The 12368-nt window shown below is 28.1% G+C and overlaps 1 protein-coding gene across 1 annotated transcript; it reads left to right on the top strand.

Annotated features, from left to right (window-relative positions):
* Positions 1-6818: 6818 nt before the first annotated feature.
* On the top strand, positions 6819-12135 carry LOC112711504 (coatomer subunit alpha-1). Its single transcript, XM_025764175.2, has 4 exons — positions 6819-7035; positions 7155-7390; positions 8064-8558; positions 8833-12135. Exons 2-4 carry the CDS (start codon positions 7183-7185, stop codon positions 11781-11783), a joined length of 3654 nt encoding a protein of 1217 aa, XP_025619960.1. The 5' UTR covers positions 6819-7035; positions 7155-7182; the 3' UTR covers positions 11784-12135.
* The last annotated feature ends 233 nt before the right edge of the window (positions 12136-12368 follow it).

Genomic DNA, 12368 nt, shown 5'->3' with positions numbered 1-12368 from the left:
TTTTTATTAGTTTTGCTACTCATTTCATTTTCAATTGCTATTTCTCAATTTGTATTCATAAAAGATCGTGATTTTGCTTAATAGGTATATATAAAAAATAAAAAATATAGAAAAAACATAGACATTCAATAAAGTAAAAGCATATTATGTATTGCTATATAAGAAAATGTTTTGATTTAGTAGCTTATCCATTCAAAAGTCTTGTTCTTTCTTATTAAGGAAAGCATTTGATTGGATTAAAAAAAAGGCTACTTAACTGTAATGGAAAATTATGAGTCATGGGTAAAGTCACCGTTTTTATTATGAACATGGAAGATAATAGTTTTTATTATGAACATGAAAAAAAAAGGCGATTTAACCTGTGATAATTTGGAGGAGTTTTGAAAGATGCAACGTACGTATATTTAACATTTAAGCAATGTTATAATTTTTGAGATATCCAAATATAGGTTACTATTATGAAATAAAAATAGGAAGTGAATTTGATTATTAAGTGTGTGTTTGGATTACGATTTATAAATGGGAGTTTACATAAAATTGATTTTGCAAATTTGATTTTGATGAAAAATAAGTTTGTGTTAAGGTGATTTATGTTTGGCAATCTTTATATCAAAATAGATTATAGTAAAATAAATGTTGTTTGGATTACACTACTCAAAATTATTTTTAGATAAAAGTTTACTAAAATAGACATCAACTTAAATAATTTTTGTATATTAATAATATCTAATATATTAATTATTTATTTTTTACGGGACTAATATATAATTTATTGAGTATTGATTTATTGTCCAAGTTTTTTATAAACTTTATAGTATGTAAAAATAGTGATCTCATTTTTTATTATTATTTAAAAATTATTTATAATTTTTATTATATAATTAACTTAATTAATAATTTTTATTATTATTTTTTTACTAAAAAATATCAATTTATATTATTTATATATTTTTGTAATACTAATAAATAAGTAGGTATTTGTATTATTATATTTATTATCCTAGAAAATGACTTAAGTTACTTATTTTATATGTTAAATAATATCTTATATCTTAAATTCATTAATATTAAGAGAAAAAAATTATGTAATAAATTATATAAATAATCATTATAAAAAAATAAAAAAATTATTTATTATATATAATAATATTGATATATGTAGTGGCATGTATATATTAGGATTATTTATTTTATTTACGTGAGTGATTATTATTATTTTTATTTTTTTATTATATTAGTAAATAATATTTAAAACCAAAAGAGAGATTAATTTTTTTAATTTAAATTAAAAATATCTTGTAAATATATCTAACTTTATATATATTGAATGTTATAATATTTAATAATATAATATTTATTATAACAATGACTCAAAATACTAATCCAAGATATATTTGGGTTTGGTAAGATCTTGAAGCAAGTAAGATTAACCTAGACCCATTGTTAAGATACCAAATTCGACTTAGGTTCGTTACTTTAAGGCCCAATACAAATGAAATACATGTATCTCATTTCAAATCGGCTCAATTAGATTTTCGTTGCTAGTTAGGTATAGTAATGGATATTCAGGAGAACGTGGCAGATCTCTTTTCCGTCTCTCAGTCCTATTTTAAAAAAAAGGTCCCCATCGCCTCTCCGTCTTCGCAAGTCTCTGTTTAATTATTCCTTCAGAAAACACAAATTTTTTCAAATATCTACGAATATTTTTTAAATTTTTCTGAGAACAATTAACAAAAAAATATATATAATATAATAATCATAAAATAATCAATTCAATATAATTTAGCATAATTCATAACATATTCATTATGAAAAATAATATTTAAAAAAAATATAAAAATATATTCCGACATAATAACATAACATAATTTTTGGGATAATACTGAATAATATAGTAATAAACTTGAGAGACAGAAATAATGAGTTAGAGAGAGAGAGAAAATTGAGCTTGATAATAAGTTGGGAAGAAAAATAAAGAATTTGAATTGGAAGTAGGAATTAGGGCTACTAAATTTAAGAAATGAATTTATATATATCTAAATTAGGATAAATCAGTAATCTTATATTCACGTAGATTTAATAGATCCCATGAAGTGAGTACCTATGTCTCCGTCTCCATCCATTTTACATGGACGGGTTATGAAGATTTCACGAATCATGGGTTCCCATCTAACTCCAAATCGCGAGTAATCCCAGTAAATATCCATTTCAACTGGTTTTTTCATCATCTTTATTGCTAGCATTTGTTGGTTCGTGACGTGAAGCTATTTCAGTCACTTAGTAAATTCTCAGATAACCAAAGTGTAAGTTATGTCATTCTCATAAAGTTATATGTATCATTGTTATAACATTATTAATTGAAAACAAATGGATAAACACTAAAATGAGTCACATTTTTCATATATATATATAACAATAACTAATATCATATATTATAACTTGTGAAATCATAATATTTTGAGAAGTGACGTATATAGATAACTTAAATGTTGATAATTCTAAAAAAATTTTAGAAACAATAAAAAATTTAAAAATTGTATATTAATCTATAAGACTCTTTTTTAGAAATGTGTCCATAATCTATAATTAATAGCTTTGGACATATATGTTATTTATCTTATATATTTTTTATTTTATAGAGACTTGTAATTTTTTTATCGACCATGACAGTGGCTATAGAGAGACTTTTACCTTTAAATGAATTATAGAAAAATTAAAAATAAAATTGGTTGATATTTTTTTGACAATTCATGTAGTTTTTAGTTTAATTAAAATTAATTTATATATTCAATTTATATTTGTTTGTTTATCCTAATGATTATATATAATAGATAATATATTTAAGCATATTTTCAAAGAAACTATTTAATTGTATATAATTAAAAGATAACCATAAAATTGAGACTAAAATAAAGTGAAATATAATTAACGTATCAGGAGTAAAAGTAAAATAAATAATTAAATATAAGATAAAAAATAATTAAAAAATATAGAAGAAGACAAAAAAAACAATACATGTAGCTGATAAAAAATACACTATAAAAAAAGTTTAGTATAATCAACGAATATAAAATATAAAAGACAAAAATCAAGGTATATTTTTATTAAAATTTTTAAAGAAAAACATTATTAAAAAAAAACCTATTAATCAAATTTTGTGAAAATATTATAAAAAATTTTAAATATTAATAAATAAAATAATAACTTTTTTAAGAACTAATAATCAAAATACATAAAAGCACATTCTCATTCATATATATAAAAAATAATAAGAGAATAATTTAAATTAAATTTATTTATTTTATTTTTTTATTTTTTATTAAATAATTTAATATTTATATTGGTCAAATCAAATAATTAATATAATTAATTATTTATAATCAATGAATTTATCCTAGTGATATAACCGAAATATATTAAAACATTAAGAGTAAAATTAAAATTAAATGTTAAGAATAAAATTAAAATAAAATAAGATTTGCTATCTTATAAACATTTTTGTAATAAAAATCACATTTATACACCTTTAAAATATATTATTTATTCACTTTAATAGTTTAATACAATGATTTTTTATTAAAAATAAAAATTATGATAAATATCACATATATTTGTTAGCAAATTATATATAAATATTTTTTGAAGTATATCACTTTTATTATATGAAAATAACTTAGATACCTTTAAATGTGATTATAATAATTAATTAAGTATTATATATTTTTAATAATTTATATTTAATAATTCACTTCTAATAATATATTTAATAATGTAACACTTAGTTTGTTGTATTTGTAAAATTTTTAATTATAATAAAAATATAAGATATGATGATGAACTTTTTATTAAAAAATATTTTTTGTTCATTGTTTAGATATTTATCTATTTTTTTAAAGTAATAAATTTTAATTGATATAAACTAATGACAGTTAAGTATACCAAAAAATAATAACAATCAATAAAAAAATAAAATTTAAGTAAAATAAACATGTTTTAAAAAAATTGAAATAAAATAAAAATCTCTAATTATAATCATTAATCATAATCATATATATTTACTTTAAGATTTATATTTAAAAAATTTAGAGTATTAATATCACGTATCTTTTATTTTTTCAATTTTAAGTTATCACAAAGATTAGTTATTCTTCAATAATAACAATTTTTTTAAAAAATAAACATAATTCAAAAATTCTAAAAATATATAATAATTTTTTAAATAATAAAAAATATACAATTACCTAAAATATAATATTTATGTAACAATTGAAATTTAATTGCCAATATAAAAATTATATATAATATCATCATAATTAAATAAGTGTTTAATAAAAAAATTTAATATTTATATAATATAATAAATAAATTAAAATTTGAATTTAATCATAGTAAGTTTTTAAGTTTATATTTTCATAAATTAAATTTTATTCTTTTTTGTCAAAGTAAATGACGTAATAAAAATTTATAGGGACATTATTGATGTTCAAATAATAAAAATAAAATCATATTAATTATATTTATACAATAATCTAAAATTATAAAGTTAAATATTAAAGTAGAAAATAATATATTCATAAATAAAAAAAGTTATTATTAAAAATTGAATATGCAGATAAAAAAATCAAATTATAACAACTATCTCTAGAATTTATTAATAAATAATAAAAGTCATGTATCTATAATTCTATATAAATTAAATTATATTAAATTGTAAGATATTTAGATATTTAATCAAATTAATTAATTAATTATAATTAATTTGATTTAATAATTTAAAAATAATTTAAATAACATTTTTAGAAGTATGCGAATTCAAATAATTTAGACTGAAAATAAAAAATATAACTAAATTATACAATACAACATAATATTTTTATAAGTTTTTTATTATAATAGATCTAATCCTAAAATATTTATTATTATTTGTGGAATAATCTAATCTCACAAGCAATTATTTATTTAACCCTAAAACTTTGTTTTTATGAAAAAAATCACAATATTTATTTTAGAAAAAAAGGCAAAAAAATATTTACTCATTATTATAATTTAGGATAAAATATATTTTTTATCCTTAAAATTTGTGAAAAATTTCAAAAATATCCTTAAGTTTTATTTTATTTTAATTTTATCTATTTTTTTTAATTTGCATTAAATATACACCCAACAACTAAATTTTAAAAAAATTAATACCAATATAACAATAATACATAAAAATTATGGTTAATTTTCCTGTGTTGAGGTTGTTTTTGTGAAATTGTTGTTAAATTGATCTTAAATTTTTTTAAAAAATTAATCGCCATGAGTATATTTGATGCAAATCGAAAATTTTTTAGAAAAAATTGAAAAAAATTAGGAATATTTTTAAAACTTTTGTCAAACTTTAGAGACAAAAAATATTTATCCTATAACTTAAATAAAATATAAAATAGATATTAAACTAATTTTTTTAATAATTATTTAGTCACAAATACCCATGAGGGAGATTGAGTTTAAAAGCATACAAAGCAAATATAACACTCACACTTCTTACACTTCCGACCCATAGCATTGAGGAAACCTTTTTACTATTTACTTTTTTTATTAGCCATCTTTTTATCTACTATGCACTTCATCTACAAATATGCCAAATGTCAAATACATGCTTAAGCATTTTAAAATTTCATATATTCTTATGAATCACAATATTATTCTGCGTCTTCCATACACGACAAAATCATCCATCATTTTTTTATAAAAATTACTGAATAGAAGAACTGTTGGTAAAAAAATATTTTTTTAGTATATATAACCTTTTATGAAGACAAAATAAAAATGAAAAGCATAGAATAATATTATATATATTTAAATTAATTTTAATTTTTTTAATAATTAAATTTGTTAGGAGTAAAATGTTTAAATTGAGACATTTTTGGATTATAATATTCGTCAAACAACACCATCAATAAATCAATCATCCATGCTTTTTTTTTTATTTTGAGTAGATTTATCCATAAAAGAAATTACACATAAAAAAAAGAGTTGAAATAGTAAAAGTGATAAAAATTAAAAATGACAATTCTTAGCATTTTGTTTGGCTATCTATATATAAAAGACTAGAAAACTATGATTATCTAACAAAATTGATTTATATTTATTGCATTCAATTTGAATAAAAAAAATCATCTTATTTTATCCTTAATTTACATGATTTGAATCTCACTCAATACATATAATTTGATTTGATTTAATTATTAATTAAAAATATCTCAGTTGTCTATTTTATTTATAGATTTATTATTTTAATGACTAATAAATTAGTCAAATTAATTAATTAATACACATAATTAGTATAATTAATTTGGTTTAATAAATTAAAAGAAATAAATTAAATAATACTATCAAAACATTAAAAGAAATAAATTAAAAAATATTACAAAAACAAATTGAATAAATGATAATAAATCATGTAATATTTAAATATATAATCAAATCAATTAATTGATATAATTAATTGATTATAATAAATTATATTTAATGAACTAAAAGAAATAAATCAAAAAATACTATTAGAAATATGCTACGTCAATTCTATCATTAAGTGTAAAAATATGATTTTTATATAGATAAAATAAATATCCATTGCATTAGTGTAAAAGTAATCCTAAGAAAAAAATAATAGTAAAAATTAGTTTTCAATGACTTTTAAAAAAGAATTGTTAAGTATTAAAATTTTTTATTTTTACTTAATTTAAAAATAAAAATATTGTTGATTTTAAAAAAATATATTTAAACATATTTAAAATTGAATAAATTCACTCAAAAAAGTAAAAAACCATTCCAAAGAAACACGAAGTAATTTGGCATGTGTTGAAGAGTTTCATGTAATCCAAAATTTTGATGGTAAAAATAAGAGCAAGGTGACTGACCCAAGTTCTTAGATCTAAGCTCCACACTATTCAAACCCCTTTCTCCTTCATTTCTCTTCCCATTTTGGATCTGAACTTGTTCTTCTTCCCTCTTCTCTCCACGCATGCATTAGCCCTAACCTCATCTCAGGTAACTAACTCCTACTCTCCCTTCTTCTCAACTCTTCAATTCTTCAATTTCCACTTTCACTGCATACTTCGCTCGATCGATCCACCGCTTCGATTTCATTTGACGGTGTTTCCTCGCAGAGGAGATCGCTAGTTTCCATTGGAGAAGATGCTGACTAAGTTCGAGACGAAGAGTAACAGAGTGAAGGGCCTCAGCTTCCACCCCAAGAGGCCATGGATCCTCGCCAGTCTTCACAGTGGAGTTATCCAGCTATGGGATTACCGCATGGGAACCCTAATTGACAAGTTCGACGAGCACGATGGTCCTGTTCGAGGGGTTCATTTCCACTACTCTCAGCCTCTATTCGTTTCCGGAGGTTACTCATAACCCTTGATTCATTACGATTTCCTTGTTCTAGATTACTTTCATGCTCTGTTTTTTCTGCTTTTTCATCTGCATCTGTGTTCCATTGAGTTTTTGTGGATCTGTGATTGTTTAATGCCATATTGTTTGTTCTTTTGTCCTACCGTAGATCCATTTAAATGGGTCGGGAGAGTAAGAGAGGGAGGGTTGTGAAAAAGATTGCTTTTGATAGAATACTAGTTTCATCCATTTTTTTTAATACTGTTTGATGGTTGTTGTGTTTTGTGTATCGAGGCATGAAGAGGAAGAAGTTTATGTAGTCTATCTCTTTGGATCTGATACTTGGTAATATACTAATATGTTGCACCAATACAAATATGATTATTAAATGATATAAGTTTGTTTAAGTGTAGAACACAAATACAGAGATATAAATTAAATATGTATGTATACATTTCTAAACAACAAAAAATTCAAATAGAGTACAAAAATATTTAAAGATGAAACTTAGTTAGGTATACAAGAGAAAAGGTATCGTCACAATGTTGATGTGTTTTTTGCTTTCAACTGTAGAATGCGCTATGATAGTATAGATGGTATCTTGTTCTAATGATTGGGGTTTTCGTGTGATTCTATTTCCGACAGTCTTCTTTGTCTGTTTTTTTTTTTATTTCCCCATTGGGCAGGTGATGATTACAAGATTAAGGTTTGGAACTACAAGCTGCATAGGTGTTTGTTCACTCTTCTAGGACACCTTGATTATATTCGTACGGTGCAATTTCATCATGAGAACCCATGGATTGTGAGTGCGAGTGATGATCAGACCATTCGCGTTTGGAACTGGCAGTCACGTACCTGTATATCTGTTTTAACTGGCCATAATCATTATGTTATGTGTGCCTTGTTCCATCCAAAGGAGGACCTTGTTGTGTCGGCCTCTCTGGATCAGACTGTTCGTGTTTGGGATATTTCTTCTCTCAAGAGAAAAAATGCGTCTCCTGCGGATGACCTACTGCGGCTGAGTCAGATGAACACAGATCTTTTTGGCGGTATTGATGCAGTTGTTAAGTATGTGTTGGAAGGTCATGACCGGGGAGTCAATTGGGCTTCATTTCATCCTACACTGCCTCTTATTGTTTCGGGAGCAGATGATCGGCAAGTAAAGCTTTGGAGGATGAATGGTAAAATATGAAACCACTTGGTCCTAGTTACACTGAGGATATCCCTGTCTTTCCATATCTTATTTTAAATATTGAGCTGATCTGAATTCCTTATAGTATCATTGGTTTTCTAATAATTGTGCAGAGGAACATAGATATATTTATTTTGAGCTAAATGTTATGTCTAGCCTTGGTTGATGGATGCTTGAAATATTGTAGACTATGCTGTATAGGGAAAAGGAAACTTGATACCATTTAAATTTATGCTACTTATAAAATATTTCTCTCTTTTCAGACACAAAGGCATGGGAAGTGGACACTTTGAGAGGACACATGAATAATGTTTCGTGTGTAATGTTCCATGCAAAACAGGATATTATAGTCTCAAATTCTGAAGATAAAAGTATTCGTATATGGGATGCAACAAAGCGAACTGGAATTCAAACATTCCGCCGAGAGCATGATCGGTTTTGGATTCTTGCAGCCCATCCTGAAATGAACCTGTTGGCAGCTGGTCATGACAGCGGCATGATTGTTTTCAAGCTGGAGAGAGAAAGGCCAGCATTTGTAGTCAGTGGGGATACGTTGTTCTACACAAAAGAACGGTTCTTGTGTTCTTATGAATTCTCCACTCAAAGAGACACACAAATCCTTCCATTTCGAAGACCAGGCTCCCTAAGCTTGAATCAAAGTCCTAAGACTCTTTCCTACAGCCCAACTGACAATGCATTTCTTCTGTGTTCAGATGTGGATGGTGGATCTTATGAATTATATTGCATAACAAAGGACAGCTATGGTAGGGGTGATTTGCAGGATGCTAAAAAAGGTCATGGAGGATCAGCAGTCTTTGTGTCCCGGAATCGGTTTGCCGTGCTTGAGAAGAGCAACAATCAAGTCCTTGTAAAAAATTCGAAGAATGAGACTGTTAAAAAAAGTGCCCTTCCAATTGCCACTGATGCAATATTCTATGCAGGGACTGGGAACGTACTGTGTAGATCAGAGGATAGGGTTGTAATATTTGATCTTCAGCAGAGGATTGTTCTTGGTGAACTTCAGACCCCTTTCATCAAATATGTTGTCTGGTCCAATGACATGGAACATGTTGCTTTGCTCAGCAAACATGCCATTATAATTGCCAGCAAGAAACTTGTGCACCAATGTACTCTCCACGAGACAATCCGTGTAAAAAGTGGAGCCTGGGATGATAATGGAGTTTTCATTTATACAACACTGAACCACATTAAATACTGTCTTCCCAATGGAGATAGTGGGATAATAAAAACACTGGACATTCCAATTTATATCACAAAGGTTTCTGGAAACACAATCTTTTGCTTGGATCGTGATGGAAAAAGCAGAGCAATAATTATTGATGCAACCGAGTATATTTTTAAGCTTTCCCTCTTGAAGAAGAGATATGATCATGTCATGAACATGATAAGGAACTCACAGCTCTGTGGACAAGCTGTGATTGCTTATCTCCAACAGAAGGGCTTTCCCGAGGTTGCACTCCATTTTGTGAAAGATGAGAGGATTCGTTTCAATTTGGCTTTAGAGAGTGGGAACATTCAAACTGCAGTTGCATCAGCTACAGCAATTGATGAGAAAGATCACTGGTATCGTTTGGGGGTTGAGGCTCTTCGCCAAGGCAATGCTGGCATAGTGGAGTATGCTTACCAGAGGACAAAAAATTTTGAGCGATTATCTTTCTTGTATCTTGTCACTGGTAACTTGGAGAAACTTTCAAAGATGTTGAAAATAGCTGAAGTTAAGAATGATGTGATGGGCCAGTTTCACAATGCTTTATATTTGGGTGATGTTCGAGAACGTGTTAAGATCTTGGAGAATGTAGGCCATTTGCCCCTTGCTTACATCACTGCATCAGTCCATGGCCTGCATGATGTTGCTGAGCGGCTTGAAGCTGAACTGGGAGATGATGTTCCATCTTTGCCGGAGGGAAAAGTTCCATCTCTCTTGATGCCGCCATCACCTGTCATGTGTGGAAGTGATTGGCCCCTCCTTAGGGTCATGCGAGGCATGTTTGATGGTGCATTTGACAATGCAGGTAGGGGAGTTGCCGATGAAGAAGAGTATGAAGCTGCTGATGCAGATTGGGGCGAGGAGCTTGACATTGTTGATGTGGATGGCATACAAAATGGAGATGTTGCTGCTATCCTGGAGGATGGAGAAGTAGCTGAAGAAAATGATGAAGAAGGTGGATGGGAGATGGAAGATTTAGGTCTGGGCCCTGAAGAGGACACCCCAAGAGCTGCTAATAGCACTTCTTCAGTTTTTGTGACTCCGACACCTGGTATGCCAGTAAGCCAGATATGGATTCAGAAATCATCTCTTGCTGCTGATCACGCAGCTGCTGGAAATTTTGAGACTGCAATGAGGTTATTGAACCGGCAGCTTGGAATAAGAAATTTTACCCCCTTGAGATCTATGTTTATTGATCTCCATAGTGGCAGTCATTCGTATCTGCGTGCATTTTCTTCTGCTCCAGTCATATCACTTGCTATTGAAAGAGGCTGGACTGAATCATCCAGTGCTAATGTGAGGGGCTCACCAGCACTGCCTTTCAAATTCTCTCAACTTGATGAAAAGCTTAGAGCTGGTTATAAGTTAACTACTGCTGGAAAATTCACCGAGGCTCTTCGGACATTTGTTAACATTCTTCATACAATTCCTTTAGTGGTCGTTGAGTCAAGGAGGGAAGTGGATGAGGTGAAGGAACTGATTATCATAGTCAAAGAATATGTTTTGGGTCTGCAGATGGAACTGAAGAGGAGGGAAATCAAGGACAATCCGGCAAGACAGCAGGAACTCGCAGCTTATTTCACTCACTGCAACCTTCAGACACCTCACTTGAGGTTAGCCTTGCAGAATGCCATGACCGTCTGTGTCAAGGCAAAGAACCTAGCAACAGCTTATAACTTTGCCAGGAGGCTACTTGAAACAAATCCCACTGTTGAAAGCCAAGCAAAGGCAGCAAGGCAAGTGATTGCAGTTGCAGAAAGAAGTATGACTGATGCAACAGAGTTGAACTATGATTTCAGAAACCCATTCGTAATTTGCGGTGCAACCTATGTGCCAATCTATCGCGGACAGAAGGATGTCTCTTGCCCATATTGTACTTCCCGATTTGTGCCAAGCCAGAAGGGGGAGCTGTGTACTGTTTGTGATCTTGCGGTGGTAGGGGAAGATGCTTCTGGACTGCTTTGTTCGCCTTCCCAGATACGTTGATTGAGCTGTATGACCAGGAACATTTTTCTCAAATCTCGTTTCAGGTAAATTTACAGCACTAGATAGGCCCTCTTTAATAGATCTATATTTCTCATGGCACTGTTGTAGAAGCTAGAAATTGTCAGGAGGAATTAATTCACTTTTTTGCATTCCCTTGTGCTTAGTTTAGTTGCCAGTTATTTTCATTGTAATAAATACATTTCGTATCCTGAGGGGTGGTTTTAAGTTTTTCATACACAAGTGAAAGGTTGTACTTAGATTAAGACTTGCAATTTGTAGTTCTATCTTGTAAGGTGGGTACATATTAATTTGCGCTTTGGGGTTCACTAAGAAAAAAGAAATGTTGTTACCACTTCGTTTGAGCTTTTGTTTGATTGTGTATTGACTTGTGGCTCTGCATATTTTCTTGTGTTGCAGTTAATTCTTTGTGGATTTTGTCAACTAATGTCCTCGTTAATTTTTTTTTTCCTTTCAATAAATAAGTTTTGACATTAAGCACCCTAACAAGTACGGCGTTTGTTACCTAATCCTGTTCTTTATTAATGTTACATCGTGTGTTTTGACCTATGATGCATGGACAGGACG

Source organism: Arachis hypogaea, chromosome 9 (assembly GCF_003086295.3).
Source record: "Arachis hypogaea cultivar Tifrunner chromosome 9, arahy.Tifrunner.gnm2.J5K5, whole genome shotgun sequence".
In the NCBI taxonomy this organism is placed as follows: Eukaryota; Viridiplantae; Streptophyta; class Magnoliopsida; order Fabales; family Fabaceae; genus Arachis; species Arachis hypogaea.
This window is presented reverse-complemented; position numbering and strand designations above follow the sequence as displayed.

Bases quoted from the DNA above. Each gene is read 5' to 3' on its own strand.
- LOC112711504 (XM_025764175.2), top strand. From the start codon at position 7,183: ATGCTGACTAAGTTCGAGACGAAGAGTAACAGAGTGAAGGGCCTCAGC. The intron at 7,391-8,063 runs GTTACTCATAAC...CCCATTGGGCAG, and splicing joins GCCTCTATTCGTTTCCGGAG to GTGATGATTACAAGATTAAG. The intron at 8,559-8,832 runs GTAAAATATGAA...CTCTCTTTTCAG, and splicing joins AAAGCTTTGGAGGATGAATG to ACACAAAGGCATGGGAAGTG.